The 19,328-nt window shown below is 33.9% G+C and overlaps 1 protein-coding gene across 2 annotated transcripts in view; it reads right to left on the reverse strand.

Annotated features, from left to right (window-relative positions):
- The window catches only part of LOC150090887 (uncharacterized), a 98,277-nt gene extending 79,368 nt beyond the window's left edge, over positions 1 to 18,909 (reverse strand). For both annotated transcript variants that reach the window (XM_090380521.1, XM_090380516.1), the window contains exons 1-2: positions 18,795 to 18,909; positions 495 to 1,857 (exon numbers count right to left, since the gene is read on the reverse strand). In XM_090380521.1, coding sequence (XP_090236647.1) covers positions 495 to 1,847 — 1,353 coding nt within the window. In that variant the 5' untranslated portion in view covers positions 1,848 to 1,857; positions 18,795 to 18,909. The remainder of the gene's footprint in view (positions 1 to 494; positions 1,858 to 18,794) is intronic.
- Positions 18,910 to 19,328: the final 419 nt, after the last annotated feature.

The following is a 19,328-nucleotide window of genomic DNA, read 5'->3' on the forward strand; positions in this document are numbered from 1 at the left end:
AAACGAGTTTAATGCTATTGACCCATAATTTAGAATTTCCTTAAAAAGTACTGAAGTACACAGCAAGATTAGAATTTTTTTTATGTCAAATTGTGTGTGTGTGTGTGTGTGTGTGTGTGTGTGTGTGTGTGTGTGTGTGTGTGTGTGTGTGTTGGGGGAGGGAGAGACAGAATCCATCACACACTATTACTAACAGATTAATTAATATTTAAACAAAAAATATTCATGCAATTTTGAAAACCACACACAAAACAGGTAAATCAGTTTGAAAGATCTAGTCATCAAACTTAGTTCCAGTCATCACCAACAGACTACAAAGCATTCAGATTGTCTAATGTCAGAAAAAAAGTGTTACAATTGTGTGAGAGGGGGTTAATTTCTTTTAAAATTATGTAAATGGGTAATATAATTTTTGTTCTTCCTTTAAACCAGTAGAAAACAGAAAGGTAAATAAAATTTATATACAGTGCAGTTTATGCAAAAGAAAAACATACCTTTGGGATACCATCCACGTTGCTACTGAAGCACACCTTAAATATTTTACACCAGTTTATTAGCCATGTCATATTCTGTTCTTGCTTATTTGGAAGATGAATACCGCTTGCTTTCTGAAGAAATTTTTCAACAGTTACTTTTTCTCCTTTATCCAAACAATGTTTTAAGGTAATATATAGCTCAATCTCCCAATCTTGTACTTCAACATTCCGAGCCTTTTGCATGATAAAGTATTTTGCTTTACACCACAGGTTGATTTTTTTTTCAGGTATAGAAAATTCTTTTGCAGCTTCTGTTTTTCCTTTCTGCTCTGCGAATTCTATTACATGAAACTTAAAACTAGGTGGATAAATAATTTCTTGTCTAGTTGACAGCTCAGTTTCAAGAACACCTAATATGTTGTCTTCTTCTTCTTCCTCTTCCTCCTCCTCTTCCTTTACCCCCTCACTAGATAAATTTAATACTTTTTCACATTCAAGCTCAAGTTCAGATTTATGATCACTTTCTTCATGGTCAGGTTTGAGCTCTCTATTTATGGTTTCTAAAGTATCCAATTGATTATTTGTCATTTCTGATGTATCTAACTTATACATTTCTTGACTGTCATCAAGAAATGCATTTGAAGCTGCACCACTCTTTCTAACTTTATGTAATATATTATCTTTCGTTTTGCACCACATGCTAACCTTCTCAACACATATATTATATTTTTTAGCTGCTGCACTCTTACTATTCTTTTCAGCAAATTCTACTACCTCTAATCTGAATGTTGCTGGATAGGTGACATATTTTCTTCGCCTTTTTGGCTGTTCAGCATTCATGATTTCTTCTTCTTCTTGGTTTTTACTATTTCTATCACTGGAATCATCCCTTCTGTCATCATAAGACCTACTATGAATAAAATTTGTATGAAGCGAAAAATCACTTTTTTCAGGTATAAGTATTTCATTTGGAGTAATATATTTTTGCCTAATCCTGAGATTATGAGTACAATCACTTACACTTGATTTCTTGCTTTTTTGTAAATGATGGCTGGAAACACTGTGGCTACCATTTTCAACATCTGTTTTATGCAGAAGGCTCTGCCATCCCTTCTTCCAATTACATATCCTTTCTACTTGATGTGCTGAATTTGATGGTAAAAGAACATTATCTGGCACTTGTTGCCATCCCAATTTCCAATATTTTCCCCCTGAAAGCTTTGATGATGAGGGCATAATACCACAGTCCATGCTGCGCATCATGCCTATTTCTAAGTCATAGAAGTCAGAATGATCATCATCATCTTCATCATCTTCGTCATCTGACTGTTTAACATATTTTTGAGGTTTACTGGCTTTTCTTTTACCCATTATGCAATTTCTGAAAAACAAAAACAAAACAGGAAAAGGCATATATAAATAAAAATAAGACAAATTAAGATAATTTTTTTTTCAGAGATTAAATTTGTTGATATTATTTACGCTACTCATAATAGTGATTTTTTTATTGAGTGTATCACAATTAGTAAAAGTCATAATTTAAATACAAAGTTTTTAAAATCAGTGAAAAAGTTTGCTTTTCAAGTGATTGTAATTAAAATTATTCTTGTGATCTCAGATTTAGTATGAACTGTTTGTTATAAACATATTCATAGGTAGAATGGCACTAATAGCAATGCATAAACTATGCCCTAATATCTTTGTTGTGTTGAAATTACATAAAACACTATAGGAAATATGTTTCTTCATTTTAATATAGGGTAATTGAAAATCATGTTATCACTTATACAGGTGAATAGTTATTATTAAAAATAATAATTTTATGTAATATATTGGTGCAATGGAGCAGTAGTCTGGGGAGACTGGGCGTAAGCATTCTTCTAGTAATGATAGCCAAGATGGCTTGAGAATTTTTTTTAATGGTTAACCATACTATAACTTCATTTAGAAGTCTAAAATGCTGATGAAGCTGATATTCTGGTCTTGCAAGCAGTGTGTGGACAGAATTTCAAGGAAAAAAAAAAAAAAAAAAAAAACAGTCCAGACATCCTGTGGCAACCAAATCTTAATATTGGCAGTACTATTCCCATAAGGTTCTGTGAATAACAAAACTTGGCAAAAATCTAGTAAATTCATTAATTTGTTTTATCATAGCATGAAGACTACAGTATAATCCAGCAATGTCCCAGCTCTGGCATAAGACTGTCCTCCACAATTAGCTCATTTAGTATTCACCAATGCTACTTAAATTTTAAATTTCATATTTTTTGAAAGTTCAACAAAAATATCAAACTTTTCTTTTCTTCTATAGTGGCATATTTTGAAATATATTAAAAATTATACTCTTGACCTCTGAGTGAAACTTAAATGAAACATTTTCAGGTGTTTTCATTTTCAAATTGGCAACGCTTACAATACATTACTTGAAATTACAACTGATCATACAAGAGAACCAACACAAAATGCTAAAAATGTCAAGACAAAGCAGAACTGTCAGCTGCAAAGAAAAGTTAATAGATTTTTGATTTCAGTGTTCTCTGTATTTATATGTATGATAATCTGAAAAGTATGAACACTATTAACAAAATGCTTTGGAATTCTATGTTAAATATAAATGAATATTGATTCAGTGTAAAGGTCATTTATTATTTTCTGTGAAATATTGTTCAGATGCAGACTTCAAGCAACTTCAAACAATTGCAGCAGAAATAGCAAAAGTTCTTGAAACAGCACTATATCTTGTTTTACCCCAAACTCTTTGGTTACAAATGTGAAAATGAATAAATAGTCAATTACACAGGACTTATATAATAAATCAAAATTAATGCCTGTAGCATGGCAAAACTGTTGAGCGAAAAATAATAAATTAAACATAATGATTAATCAACAGGGAGGGAGAAGAAAAGGCAAGACTAAAAATTGTAGCAGAAAATCTCCAAATAATTTAGAAATTCCAATACAAAATCCAATTCAAAATTATAAGTCAATTTTAAAATTTAGTGCCAATTACATCGAATTTAGCAGCACCCCCCTCGTAAGGTGCCAGTTCCGAATTACATGAAATATCACAAATAGAGTCTAAACTAACTACAATAAAATAAAACCAAAATAACAAAAATAGACTGACCATTATGCCCCATATCAACGGAGGACCACAAGGCCAATAGGGGTTCAGGGAATCTCTGCATTTCAATTGCTAGACAAATTACCGCAAAGGCGAATCGATCAAAGGACCAGTCTGCCACCCGATCGAACCGCAATGCAGAGGATTTGAATAGCGGTGGTCCTTATGCAGCAAAAAATAAAAATAGAGGACAGACAGACTAGCACTCCAGTGCAGAGCCACACCACTGACAATGTAAGCTTAACCAGCTTATATAGACAAATAAATAAATAAATAAAATACTATAGATGGCGGTATGGGCACAGCATTGTGCCCATACCGCCATCTATAGTATTTAGCATTTTATTTATTTGTCTATATTACCATTTTATTTAGCATAATGAAGTAGTTAAAAAATAAAAAAAATGGTACAAAATATAATACGAAAATTAAGAAAATAAATATAAAGCTTATTGGCCTTGTGGTCCTCCGTTGATATGGGGCATAATGGTCAGTCTACTTTTGTTATTTTGGTTTTATTTTATTGTAGTTAGTTTAGACTCTATTTGTGATATTTCATGTAATTCAGAACTGGCACCTTACGAGGGGGGTGTGCTGCTAAATTCGATGTAATTGGCACTAAATTTTAAAATTGACTTATAATTTTGAATTGGAATTTCGAAATTATTTGGAGATTTTCTGCTACAATTTTTAGTCTCGTCTTTTCTTCTCCCTCCCTGTTGATTAATCATTATGTTTAATTTATTATTTTTTGCTCAAAAATTTGCCATGCTACTGGCATTAATTTTGATTTAATACCAGTTATACATTGGGCATCATGTGGAGGAATGTGCATTTTGCTGCCTCTAATGATAGCTTTATATTTATTTTCTTAATTTTCATATTATATATTAAAAGACAATGAAATAATAAAAGTAAGAAAAAAAAAAAAAAAAAAGAGAAAAGAGGGAAAGGAAAAGAAAAACAGAATATCCATGGACTAGAGTTACTGACAGACACATCAAACTAGTAAGAATGATGAATAAGTTTTAAGAGAAGAGGAATGATGAAGACAGAAGGAAGAGAAAAGATATAAAAGATAATGAGGGGGAGGGGGAGAGAGAGAGAGAGAGAGAGAGAGTATGGATATGAAGAGAATAGTTAGACAAAAATAGCAAAAGAGAAAGATAATGTAGAACAAAACAAGATAAATGAAAAACAAGGAAGAGACGGAATATTGGTTGAAAAAGGAGGGAGGATGAGAGGGAAGTGAAAGTGAAGGAATGAAAGAGGGAATAATACAAAAAAATTAGTAAGAAAAACAAGAGAGAGAAGTGAAGAAATGGAAAAGATTAGTTAAGAACTCATTAGGTGGAGAAACAGTAGTGAAAGAGAAATATAAGAGGAAAAGGGATATTGATTAGTGAAGAGTAGTTATCAGGCAGGGGCAAGAATAGAAAGATGAAGAACAGCAAGAAGGAGAATGCAAGAGAAGAGATGGAGCAAGAATGGTACATGTAATAAAACGACATAATAAAAAAATGTAAAGAAAAAATCTAAAGAAAAGTGAACATTAGCAAATGATGCAAGAAAGCAAGCTTATACAGCATCTACCAAAAAAAAAAAAATAAATAAATAAATAAAATAATAATAAAAATAAATAATAAGTAAATAAAAAAAAACACCACACGTGATACCTCCCATTTCACCTATTCATTCCCTCTAATAGTTTGTCTAGTTCTTCCTTGAATTTATTTAAGCTATCAACTTCCACAACAACAGATGAAAGTTTGTTTCAGCAATCAACCACTTGCTGGTTAAAAGCAAACTTCTGCACATCTATTCTGAAAATGTTCTTCCTCAACTTGAATTTATGCACCCACATGCATAATCTGAGCAAGAGGAAGAATCCCATCAGCATTGAGCTTGCTCAAACCATTCAAAGCCTTAAACACCTCAATCAGATCTCCTCACAGGTCCTAGTCTCCAGATGCTGCAATTTGCAGAACTGAAGCCTCCTTGGTAAGAGTACCCCTTTGTCTGTACTTGTTACAGCAGCTATACATCCTTCCTAAAATGAGGCCTCCAGACTTGTATGCAGTACTCAAGATGTGGCCTGACCATTGCCTTATACAATAGTTACATCATTAACAAAACACCATGGGCTATCCTGGCAGCCTGTCTGCACTGCACAGAGAACTTCGTATCTGAACGCACAATTACCCCCAGGTCTTTTTCATTTTCCACTACCCAGAGTGTAGTACCACGTAATTGGTGTCTTACTCTGGGGTTACTGCTAGCCATATGCAGTATATTTCAATTGTCAATTTTGCAGACGATACGAAGGTTGGCCGGGTTGTCAAGGACACTACTGACACTATGCTGCTGCAACAGGATTTGGAAAGGTTGAGCAGATGGGCTTCGAGGTGGCAAATGAAGTTTAACATTGACAAATGTAAAGTACTACATATGGGAAACAGCAACCCCAGAGCAACGTATCAACTCTGTGGTACTACACTGACAGTGGTAGAGAATGAAAGGGACCTGGGGGTGGTTGTGCAGGCAGATATGAAGTTCTCTGAGCAGTGCAGATGGGCTGCAAGAGTAGCTCATGGTGTATTGTCAATGATATATAGGAATTTTTCTAGCAGGGATAAGGAGGTGATTATTCCCTTGTATAAGGCAATGGTCAGGCCACACCTAGAGTACTGTATACAGGCCTGGAGGCCTCATTTCAAGAAGGATGTAGAGCTGCTGGAACGAGTACAGAGAAGGGCAACAAGATTGGTGAATGGGACAAAGGGGTGCTCTTACGAAGAAAGGCTTACGTTTTGCGAATTACAGTGTCTGGAAACTAGGCACCAGCGAGGTGATCTGATAGAGGTATACAAAGCCTTGAATGGTTTGAGCATGCTCAATGCTGATGGGATTCTTCCTCTTGCTCAGAATAATCACCTGAGAGGGCATAAATTCAAATTGAGGAAAGACAGATGTAGGATAGATGTGCGGAAATTTGCCTTTAGCCAGCGGGTGGTTGGTAGGTGGAACAGACTTCCATCCCTTGTCGTGGAAGTTGATAGCCTAAATAAGTTTAAGGCTCAGCTGGACAGGTATTTCGAACGAACAGAGGGGTGAAGTGGAAGTGGTTATTTTTATTTATTTATGTTACTTTTTTTTTTTTTGGCTGATGCTGCATAAGCTTGCTTTTTTGCATCAAATGCCTCTACTAATGCTAATGCTAAACTTCAAATGCCATTTCTTAGCCCACCTTCCTAACTTTTCTAGATCCTGTTGAGTAGCACACCATCATTCCTGTCATTAACGAACCTTCCAACCTATGTACCACCTACAGACTTCGCCATTAAGCCTGATATACCTTCATCAATATCATTGATAAATACAGAAAACAAAAATGGGCTCAACACCAAACCCTGGGGGGACTCCAGAAATAACATTAGTCCACGAAGAGTAGTGTCCATTGATTACCACTCGCTATCTTCTCCCACTCAACCATTCCTTTATCCATAGCAGCAACTTGCCCTTAATACCACACTCACTGCTTCAATTTGTACAGAAGTCTTTTATATGCATCAGTATCAAAAGCTTTCCTGATATCCAAGTATATGATATCAAAATTATTTTTTTGCATCCAGTTCCTTTTTGACCACATTGTAGTATCCAATCAAATTAGTCAGACATGATTTCCCATTAACCAACCCCTTCTCTGAAGTATAACTGCAGTCTTGTCTAGATGATAATGCATTACTTCTTTAACCAGTGACTGCATTATTTTTTCTGGAACAGAAGTTAACTAACAGATCTGTAATTACTTGTATCACCCTTTGATCCCACTTTATGAATTGGGAATACATTCTCACCTCTCCAGTCTGTGGCCTGGAAAGGTGCAAAACTTCTGGCATCTCCTTCCATAAAAAATTCCTCATGTGTGAATGTAGATGCAAAATACTCATTCAGTTTTTCAGCAACCTGAGCAGGATCATCAACAGTTGAACCAATGATATCAAGTGGACCAATTTGATTTATCCCCTCCTAGTGTTTACATAAGTAAAGAAGCCTTTGTTTTTCTTTGTATCCTTCAGCAAATATTTCTTGTAATCTGTTTTCACTTGCCTAACCCCTTTTGTGACTTGATTACAAACGAGTTTATATCTACCATAGGCTCCAGTGCTACCTGAAAATTTATATGCATTCCATGCATTTTTCTTCTCTGCTATAAATCTCATAATTTCATCTGACATCCATTTAGGCCTGTATGTTGTTATGCAATGTACAATCTCAGCAGCCTTTTCAAGAACCAATCGCTAAAATTGTACATAAAAAATAAAAATAACAAGCTTGTCTCTGTTTCTGATAAAAAATATATGCCAAAAAGATATTAATTAGAAACTTCATGATGATTTTGAATTTTCATAAAAAATTTAAAAAATTAAATCCCAAAAATGAAGGTATTAATTAACTGAAAGTAATAAAAAAAAGTAAAACACTACCATTAGTTAAATTTTTAAATTTTTTTTATGAAAATTCAAAATATCGTCTATATTAGAGACTACCATAGTCTCTAAGTTGCCATAACTAAGAAATAAACTTGGCTGCTTCCAGGAATATAGAGGGTTTGGAAATTTCGGTAAAGTATGCATACAAGCCAATTTCATCTCCACTTTCTTTTTAGTTCTTTCTTGACACTATAATACCATTCATGAAAAACTTTCCCTTGATTTCTGTCCTCCATAACAGTAAAATAGGTTTGCTACCTGTTCACCCAACTGAAGAGTTTGAGTTAAAATCCCACTGGTGAGGATGAATTTTTAAAGATCTTTTTAAGTGGAGCTATAGTTGGCAGTCTTGCGACAAAAGAGTGGAATCCCTCCCTGTAACAAGTTATCCTGGGATTTTCAGCTTGCACTATGCAAAATTGGTCTGAACATACACACTGTACAAATGCAATGTGAACCAGTGTGATATGACAAGTAACTAATGCATCATAAAAGCAACAACCAATCAACCTTTTAAAAATTAGAGAAATTGTATCTGAACAGGGTTAAAATAATTTCTTGATTGCTCATGGATTTTAGCTTAAGTAGTAGCAGGTTAATATATGTGGGCACTAAATATGTGTAGTATAAGGATAAGATTAATGATCATTATTTGTCTAAAGTGGGGAGGTGTCAAACTCAGAAGTGCTCAAAAGCCCATAAGCAATTCTTGGAGACTTGGCCACATTAGTGTGAATGCAATGCTCTGTGGAAATTACTAAAAGAAATATTTTCATATAATGAAAATATTTCTTTTAGTAATTGCCACCAGCCAACATTATATGAAAGTTCATATAATTTATGAATACTAGTATATCTCTCTTTTAAGTATCATCATTTACAATTATTTTCATATAAGTTTAATACTGTTAATCTGTAACATTTGAAGTCTGCATTTGGCTTGCAGATCACCAGTTCAAGATGCCTAGTCTAAAGGATGGATATCTTATAACATGAGTCCACACTTTATGCCTCAAACTTAAAAAAAAAAAAAGAAAAAACTGTTAGGCACTAATACTGGGAAAGCTTATAACAATTTATGTGACTCACTCTGCATTAATGAATAACGTTTACACTTACTTTGGTATCCTCTCATCTTTTAGTATTTTTCTTATCAACTTTGCCGTTTCTTATGATAATGTTTACATTTTCCTAGCTTGGTGATGTGTCAGTATTAGTAATGGCAAATGATGCCATTACTAATACTGACACATCAACAGTTTATCTAGTTCTTTGAATTTAGTCAAGTTATCCACTTCCACAATGTCAGATGGAAGTTTGTTCTAGAAATCAACCATCCACTGGCTAAGGCAAACTTCTGTGCATCTATTCTACAACTGTCTTTCCTCGATTTGAATTTATGCCCCTCATGTGCACCAGAGTAATAAGATACAGAGTGTCAACTTGCTGAATTACTCCCAGCGCCACCAATTTCAGACCTATAAACTAACGTGGCCATCAAAATCCACAGAGTGCCAATGTGCTAATAATATTGGTACTGGTTTGAAAAGATTAATTTGTTGAGTGTAGCGAGTTCATTTTCCTTTGCATTTTGGTTACTATTATTTTAATTATTTGTGTATTATTATTGGCGTAGCGTATTATTATTAGCCTAGTGAGTTAATTTTTCATTGCATTTCGGTTACTATTATTATAATTATTTGTGCATTATTATTAGCATAGCGATGCTATTTTTCATTGCATTTTGGTTACTATTTAATTATTTCTGTATTATTATTAGCGTAGCGAGTTCACTTTTCATTGCATTTTGGTTACTATCATTATAATGATTTTTGTGCATTATTATTTTTTTATTTTTTGTATTTGTCTGCTGACATTATGAAGAGAAGTGCTTCTCATGTAATAAATCTGGAGTGTGATTATACTGATTTCCGAAAGAACATTTAATTTATCATAATTGATAGAACCAGGAAATATTTAATGAAATGTAAAAAAAAAAAAAAAAACTACTGAATAGCTAATTATTAACTAATTCCAAACTTATTGCATTAATTAATATGAATAAGGGGTAAGCAGCAGCCATTATCAATCCACTGCAGGATGGAAGCCTTCTCAAACAATTCATATTGAGGGAAATGGACCATAATCTGCTATTATTATTATTATTATTATTATTATTATTATTAGCTACGTGGTGCAAGGAAGCTTGAGGCTTATGCTGCACCAGCCAAAAAAAAATTCCATGAGTTACCCTGAGAGAGAGAGAGAGAGAAAGTCAAAAGTAGAAGGGAATCACCAAGAAAGAGAAGAATGACAATATCCAGCTCAGGACCCTGGGTGTGCACTGGTTAGCAGATCAATCATATTTAGCAGTCAGGGGCTTGAACTGCAGTCCCACTTCTGACCACTCAGCTACATTAATATGAATAATGTATCGATATTAATCAAAGTAATAGTTTATCGAATAATTAAATTATTTGAATTTATAGATGTAAAGGCATAATGGGGTTGGGGAATTAACTCTTCCCTTATAAAATGTGCAGTTCTATATACTGTATATGCCATTCCTGCTCATATTAACCTTTTTTTTTTAATTATTATCCATGGTTTTGACTTTTTTTTTTCTTCTGGGTTGCTGACTGGCTGAAAGCAGTTGGTAAGTATAATAGTATTCGACATAAAGAAAATTATGCATCATTATTATATAATAATGCTAGATTGTGTGGAGCTCATCTTTATGATTGGTGTTTTGCAAGCACTGAAAGGGAAAACCTTATCAAATTTGCTTGGCTGAATACTGAGTTTCTCCTTCAACTGATTGTGAGGCATTCAGTCCATGTTTTTCAGCCATGCCCAAGGCTTTTGCTTTTAATGTTTACCTTCAAAGCCCAAGTACTTATAAGTTATTGAGAAGGAAGCTCAATTTACCAAGCAGAAAAATCCTGAAGCATTTAATGTTGAACACTGCTATTAAGGCAGGATTCTGCCCTGTTTTGCTGAATTGTTTAAGGAAGAAAATAACAGTAATGCAGGAGAAAGATAAACTGTGCATGCAATGAATAAACAAAGTGCATTATCTAATTGTGAAAACTGATGATGCTGCTGTTCTTCTTGACCTCTTAAACCATACTGATACTTTGCTTGAATTGGTTCACCAGGATGCTAGTGAGCCAGTAAGTCTCACTGACAAAGTGAAAGAGTCGAAATCAACCAGGTATAGTGAAGATATGGATATTTCTGATGAAAATGTACTGGAATATGTCTCAGGTTGACTAGCCAGAAATATTTTAAAGAGCAACAATTGTGAAACGTGTAAAAATTTACTATTAGGCCCAAAAGATCTTGATACTGAAAAAATGTTCTTGTATTTTAAAGATTTTAATGTGAGGAGTATGGATTGAAATGGCCATCAAAGGAATTGTTGAATACAATGATATGTGTATCAAATATCTTCTTTTCTGAAGTTGATTTGGTATTTCATAAGGAAAATTTTGTAAAAAAAATATGTTTGTGATAAAAATGTTTTATTGACCTTGAGTGGATTAGGAACCACAAGCACAAAGATAATATGCAAAAATTACTTATTCAGTCTTTCTTGAAAATTATGTTAAAACAAAAAGTGAAAAATGTGAACTTGGCTTACTGGTCTAGTACAGCATCAAAATCCCTTAAAAAAAAAAAATTGAAATATGTTAAACACATGTAACTGGGAAATGTAAAAATGTGCTGTGAAAGCTAGAGGGAAAAATTGTGTCATGATTTTTTTTATTAGAGATCAGTTGTATCAAAGCAATATTAATTGACTATTCTGAACTACATAAAACATGACAAATCCACAAATAAGATACAATTTCATTTCAATTGGATGGAATTCTATTGTAAATATGAAAAATACCAGTTCCTTTTTATTAAAAAAAAAAAAAAAAAAAAAAGGTTCTGATATTGTTGAACATGACAGCTCCTACTTGTTTTAGTCTAGTGAACTGTCCACAAGAAAGTCTTAAGAATGTTTCATTCTTTATCTGTATTAGTATCTTTCTTACAACTCCAGTATGAAAATTATCTGAATTTTGATGCTGGAGTTGTAAGAAAGATACTGATTTTTGTATTTTTAAAGGAAGCAAAACTTATCTCTCAGTAACAGCATATCATAGCATCTTGATCTAATTATCAGTAGTGATTCTTCATGCATCAAGAATCTGCAGATAAAGGAACCACTAGGTGGCAGTGAACACAGTGTGCTGAAGTGGGATTTACTCAAAGAGGTAACTACCATCAAGGGTAAAGGGAAGGGTTTTTGCTTTCGTAAAGGTGACTACGGTGGTCTGAGACAGTATTTAAATTCTATACGGTGGGACCAACTGATAATGTTACCAACAGCAAATTCAAAATGGGAAGCATTCAAAGAATTAATCTTGGAAGCTACTAGTCTTTTCATACCAACAAAGAAATATTGTTCAAGATTTAGGCCTAAATGGATGTCAGATGAACTAATTAGACATGTGACAGAGAAGAAAAATGCATGGGATATATATAAATTAACATGTGACACAGAAGCCTATGATAGATATAAGCTGGTCTGTAACCAAGTTACAAAGGAGGTTAGGCAGGCGAAAGCAGATTACGAAAAATCTTTGGCAAAGGATGCAAAGAGTTCTTTACTTATGTAAACTCTAGAAGGAAGGGGATGAATCAGATTGGTCAACTTGATATCGATGGTTCAACTGTTGATAATTCTGCTCAGGTAGCTAACAAACTAAATGAATATTTTGCATCTACATTCACACATGAGGAGTTAACAGGGAGGGGAATGCCAGAGTTGAATACACCAGAGGTGTATTCAACTCTGGCAGTAAGCTAGATAATCTTGTAATAACTGAGAGTAAAGTGGAGGAGAAATTGTTGAAGATGCACCTGGGGTGGATGGAATCTATCCAGTTATATTAAAGGAGGCGGCAAAGGAAGTAAGCAAACCCTTAGCCATAATTATGAGAGCTTCCCTGGACTCAGGAGAGGTACCCATGGACTGAAGATGTGCACATGTGACCCCAATCCACAAAGGAGAATCAAAGGGAGACACAGGTAATTATAGACCTGTTAGTTTAACTTCTGTTCCAGGGAAATTAATGGAGGCACTGGTTAAAGAAACATTGCAGGATCACCTAGATAAGACTTCAGTTATAGCTCGGACACAGCATGGGTTTGTTAAGGGGAAGTCTTGTCTGACAAATTTGATTGGATACTATGATGTAGTCACAAAGGAACTGGATGTAAAGAATAACTTTGATATCATATATTTGGATCTTAGAAAGGCCTTTGATACTGTTGCACATGGAAGACTGCTGCACAAATTGGGGCAGTGGCATTGGAGGCAAATTGCTGCTATGGATAAAGGGATGGTTGAGTGGGAGAAGACAGAGTGATAATCAATGGACACTGCTCTTCGTGGACTAATGTTATTAGTGGAGTCCCTCAGGGTTCAGTGTTGGGTCCATTGTTGTTTTCTGTATTTATAAATGATACTGATGATGGTATATCAAGTTTAATGTCCAAGTTTGCAGACGATACGAAGGTTGGCAGGGTTGTTAATGACACTAATGACAGTACACTACTGCAACAGGATCTAGGAAAGTTGAGCAGATCGTCTGAGAGGTGGCAAATGAAGTTTAACATTAACAAATGTAAAGTACTAAATATGGGAAGCAGTAATCCCAGAGTAACGTATCAACTCTGTGGTACCACACTGACAGTGGTAGAGAATGAAAAGCACCTGGGGGTAATTGTGCAGGCAGATATGAAGTTTTCTGAGCAGTGCAGACAGTCTGCAAGGGTAGCTCATGGTGTCTTGTCAATGATATACAGGAATTTTTCTAGCAGGGATAAGGAGGTGATTATCCCCTTGTATAAGGCAATGGTCAGGCCACACCTTGGGTACTGCATACAGGTCTGGAGGCCTAATTTTAAGAAGGATGTAGAGCCGTTGGAACGAGTACAGAGAAGGGCAACAAGATTTGTGAATGGAACAAAGGGTTGCTCTTACGAAGAAAGGCTTAAGTTTTGCAAATTACAGTGTCTGGAGATTAGGCACCTGCGAAGTGATCTGATCGAGATGCATAAAGCCTTAAATGGTTTGAGCATGCTCAATGCTGATGAGATTCTTCCTCTTGCTCAGAATAATCGCCTGAGAGGGCATAAATTCAAATCGAGGAAAGATGGTTATAGGATAGTTGTGCGGAAGTTTGCCTTTAGCCAGCGGGTGGTTGACTGCGGGAACAAACTTCCATCTGTTGTTGTGGAAGTTGATAGCTTAAACAGATTCAAAGCAGAACTTGACAAACATTTGGAGTGAGTGGATGGGTGAAATAAGGGTTTATTTTAATTTTTTTTATTTGGCATTTGATGCTATATAAGCTTGCTTTCTTGCATCATGTGCCCTTGCTAATGCTAATAGCATCTTTATGGTTTATGAAATCAAGGATTGTATTGAAGATTGTGACACAGTGCTTTATTATTATTAATTTATTTGTTTTTATGTTGCTTGTACTGGGCATATAAGTCTTGCTTTTAATTTTATGACAAATCAATATGCTTTTTATATATATATATATTACAGGACAGTTCATGTAATGATATTACTATTTCAATTTACAGAAGACAACATATAATTCAAATCTTTCATACATAATGAGAAACTATAAATTAAAGGAATTTGAATAATAAAGTGTGAAGTTAGTCCTTTTTTTTTGTTGTAAAGCTAACTAAAATAAATAGCAATTACAAAGCTAAATGAAAGAATGCTAAATTTTGTTAAAGAAAATAACTAACAGCAGTAAAACAGTCAAAATTTAGTCACATAATTGTATTCAAAATTTTTCATTGATTCCAGATTCTTTGTATAGTATACTAAAAAAAGAAAAAAATATTAGTGGCTATGGTTAGCAGCTATATGATGCAGTGTTAATTTCAAAGGATGCCATAGCAAAAGTAATAAAGGAAAACAATTAAATTAAAAATCTGAAAACATATGTAAATTACCATATGTATACTTGAGAAATGAATTTAAATTATAAGAAGGAGAAAAAAGGGGTGAAAGAATAAGGTAGGGGGCAAAAAGAGAGGTTTGAACTCAAAGGGGAGAAAACGACTAGTTTTAGCATTTCCACACAACTATCAAAACCGTTAATTTAAATGTGCCGATATTTTTACTTATGTTTATATTTCGTTATTCTTCCGTCTTTTACACTGTCTTTTTTTTGTATTGAAACAATAATTAATTGTGAATATTTCATACTAATAATCGGTGAATAGATATATTGTCCATCGCGATTACAAAGCTGAAGAAAATTCTCCACGCACTCTTTGCAATGTTCCAGCCTGTTTCTTAGGTCTGAAATCGGTGGCGCCACTTTCTGTGTTTTAATGTGTAACTGGAATTAACATTATCGTCTATGGGAGTTGACACTTACTACTCTGTGATGTGCATAGTCTGAGCAAGAGGAAAAAATCCCATCAGCATTGAGCTTGCTCAATCCATTCAAAGCCTTAAACACCTCAATCAGATCACCTCGTAGGTGCCTACGCTTCAGACACTGAAATCTGAAAAACTGAAGCCTTTCTTGGTAAGAGCACTGCTTTGTTCCCTTCACCCATTCCAACAGCCCTACATTCTTCCTAAAATGAGGTCTGCAGACCTGTATGCAGTACTCAAGATATGGCTTGACCATTGCCTTGTACAATGGAATTATCATCTCCTTATCCCTGCTAGCGAAATTCCTGTATATCATTGACAACAACCCATGTGCTGTCCTAGCACCCTGACTGCACCATTACCCCCAGATATTTTTTATTTATTACTACCCTGAGTATAGTACCACACAGTTGGTACACGAATCTGGGATTACTGCTATTCAGGTGCAGTATTTTGCATTTGGCAATGTTAATCCTCAATCACCATTTCTCAGCCCAACTGCCTAATTTTTAGTGCTGGAGCACCAAATGAGAGAAAAGAAATTACATTTAAAAATACCACAAATTTAAACATATACACCAACCGTTTATAACTGATTTAATAGTAAAATAAAATAAAATAAAATAAAATGATACAAAAGACTGTAAAATAATATTTACAAAAATATGATTATTTACAAAAAACTAATTTACCACAAAAATAAAATAAAATAAAATAAGTAAATAAGTTAAAATGCATTAAAATATAAATTTAAAATCGATAAAAACACTATTAAAGCTTTCGGAGGTGTCTGCCTCCTTCCTCAGCAATAATGAAAATTTAAGCGACACATCCTTAAGTACCAGGTTCACGGCACACGTGGATGATCAGGCACATGCTCGGTATTCCTTTCACTTGTACCAGAACCAGAAGTGGTCTGGGGACGTGGAAAATTAAAACGTTTGACCGGGCGCATAGATTCTGGGACCGCAAGTGGCTGGAAAGTCTGTGGATTGGATCCTCTGGCAACAATAGCATGAACAGAGACAGGGGAGCTGGGCTTCACCCCCTTTTTGAGGCGGTGGTTTTTGCCAGAGATAAATGTTTTAGTTTTCCATGTTCCCAGACCACTTCCGGGTCTGGTACAAGTGAAAGGAATACCGAGTATGCGCCTGGTCATCCACGTGTGCCGTGAAACTGGTACTTAAGGATGTGTCGCTTAAATTTTCGTTATTGCTGAGGAAGGAGGCAGACACCTCCAAAAGCTTTAATAGTGTTTTTATCGATTTTAAATTTATATTTTAATGCATTTTAACTTATTTACTTATTTTATTTTTGTGGTAAATTAGTTTTTTGTAAATAATAATATTTTTGTAAATATTATTTTACAGTCTTTTGTATCATTTTATTTTATTTTACTATTAAATCAGTTATAAACGGTTGGTGTATATGTTTAAATTTGTGGTATGAATAATCCCAACCTCAGAGGCCTTATTGCAGATACATTTAAAAATGGCCATTAGATTTTTATTGGTATGAATTTTATTATTCTTTCATTGTATGGTGTTGACTTTCAAATCTGCACCTCTCAGAATTTTAGAATCAGAGAAATGTAACCATAAAAAAAAAAAAAAAAAAAAAATCTGCTCAGTGTTTGTTGTACAAAATGAATCTTGCATGTAACTACTTTGTGGGGGAAAATCCCAGTATTTACTTAGTTTTTAGTTTCAACATCAGTTTTTTTTTATCACTACTTAATATAATGTAAAAATAATGGAATTACAAATTGCACAATTTTAAACTATTCCTTTATTCCAAACACTCAATGGTGTAAAAAATGCAATACATGACTGCTTGTCCTTCCTGATAGCATAGTAGTTTTGCCACTTGTCACTCATTTAGGAAGGTCTGGGTTTGACCTGGAGGAATTTTAGGTCCTTTCCAATAGAGGCTACAGTAAGTCAATGAGGGTACAGGCAGAGGTTGTAGTTTTCCATCAGTTTTTCAAAGGCAGAGGATGTAGTTTTTCAGCATACACAACATGCAAACTGGCTCACGAACAAACTTGTACAGACAGTGTACAATGCTGCAATATGGTCTAAGTCACTGATGTGCCTAAAACCAAACAAGAACATGACTGCTTGCAGGTATTTATTTAATTTTTTTCTTCTTTCAGGCAACCTCTTAAATGTGCAAATATTTGCATTTATAAATCGAAACCAAATGCTTTCCTTTTGTTCATTATATTCATTTTTATCATGAGGATACCACTACGTTAAACTAAACATTTTAATGTGGCCTTCTTCCATTTCACTGTTTTGAGAAAAATATGTAATCAAGATATACTAATGTTATGAGACATATCATTGCATAATATATGAGAAAGCATCATACTTAACACAAACACTAGAAATAACCAGTCTTTTAATTTTAATATTAAATAACTGTAACGCGGTTGTTCAAAAATAAAACGTTTTTTGAAGAATAGTTTTTAGTTCATAATTACTGCATTTTGTGTTAATGTCAGTTTACATTATTCTTTTTAGATAGTATGAATCAGAGCTGTACTACTCAATATGTTCTACGTTGATAATATTAGTAAAATAATAAGAGGAGTTTACCTCAATATAGTGCGTAGAACACTTGAAGTTCTTAACTACTCTTATTATTTTACTAATATTATTCTTTTTAAAATCTTTAGTCGGCATCCAGTTTAATTTGAATGCTTCTAATAAATCCGCATCGAAACGACGAAATAACTCAAAAAAATAATTTATCTAAAAATGGCTCTACTGTTGTTTCTCCCCCCCATATTTTTAGTCTACACACATTTGTAGAATCTCATCCGTACAAAAAATCCCATTCTTTTTGATTTAGCTCTAAGTCTTCTAAGAACAGAGGGTTTCACTCGCAGTCTTCGGTCAATTTTCATAAATATAAAGTTATCGTTACTCTACACTATTCCCTCCAATTAATTTGTTTTCAGTGGTTTTCTAAGAATGCTTTATTATTTTATTTTTTATCGAACTGACACATATTTCATCATTAACACGTGGTTTAACAGTCATATAACAAACCGTTCAGTACCATTCGTTTTTGAAATTTCTTTTACTGATAGACATTTGATAAACAACATCGCCTACCAAATGACATTGACCATTTTATCATCGACTGCTTATGATTAATAAACAAATATACATATATATAAAAACTAGTTTAAAATTTCTTAATTAATTAATACGTTTTGCACTTACGAGAATTTAAATTCTTCAAATTACACGAAGCTACCGCATTTAGAGAAAATAATACTCAATACTTCTTCAGAATTTATTTCAATATAAGGGTCACAATTAAATCAAGACAGAGTACTCCAAATCATCAATATGGCGGAGAATATCAGAAGCCCGAGGACACAAAAGTATACAGACCCATCTGGTGTCATTCATCCGAAGAGAAAATATTTCTTTTCTCAATTCCATACATAAAAACTGGATAATGAAACAAACGAACAAAAAAAAAAAAAAAAAAAAAGAAAGAAAATAATCTATAAATTGAATATAGAAAGCAGGATATTCGTAAATAGCATCCTATTTTATTTACAAATTAATGGCAAAGAAGGGCCTGAAAATTTCCAGTAATAGTTTTCGATAATTTATGAAAATCAGCTTTTGCAGGATCGCATCATTTTCAAGTAATTTGAAAGCAGTTTCTTTGCAACGGATTTAAAATAAATCGCAGATAACACTTCCATTATTTAAGTAAGACCTCGAATATTAGATATTTCTATA

The sequence above is a fragment of the Mastigoproctus giganteus genome, chromosome 1, assembly GCF_048544385.1.
Source record: "Mastigoproctus giganteus isolate SK-2022 chromosome 1, ASM4854438v1, whole genome shotgun sequence".
NCBI lineage: Eukaryota > Metazoa > Arthropoda > Arachnida > Uropygi > Thelyphonidae > Mastigoproctus > Mastigoproctus giganteus.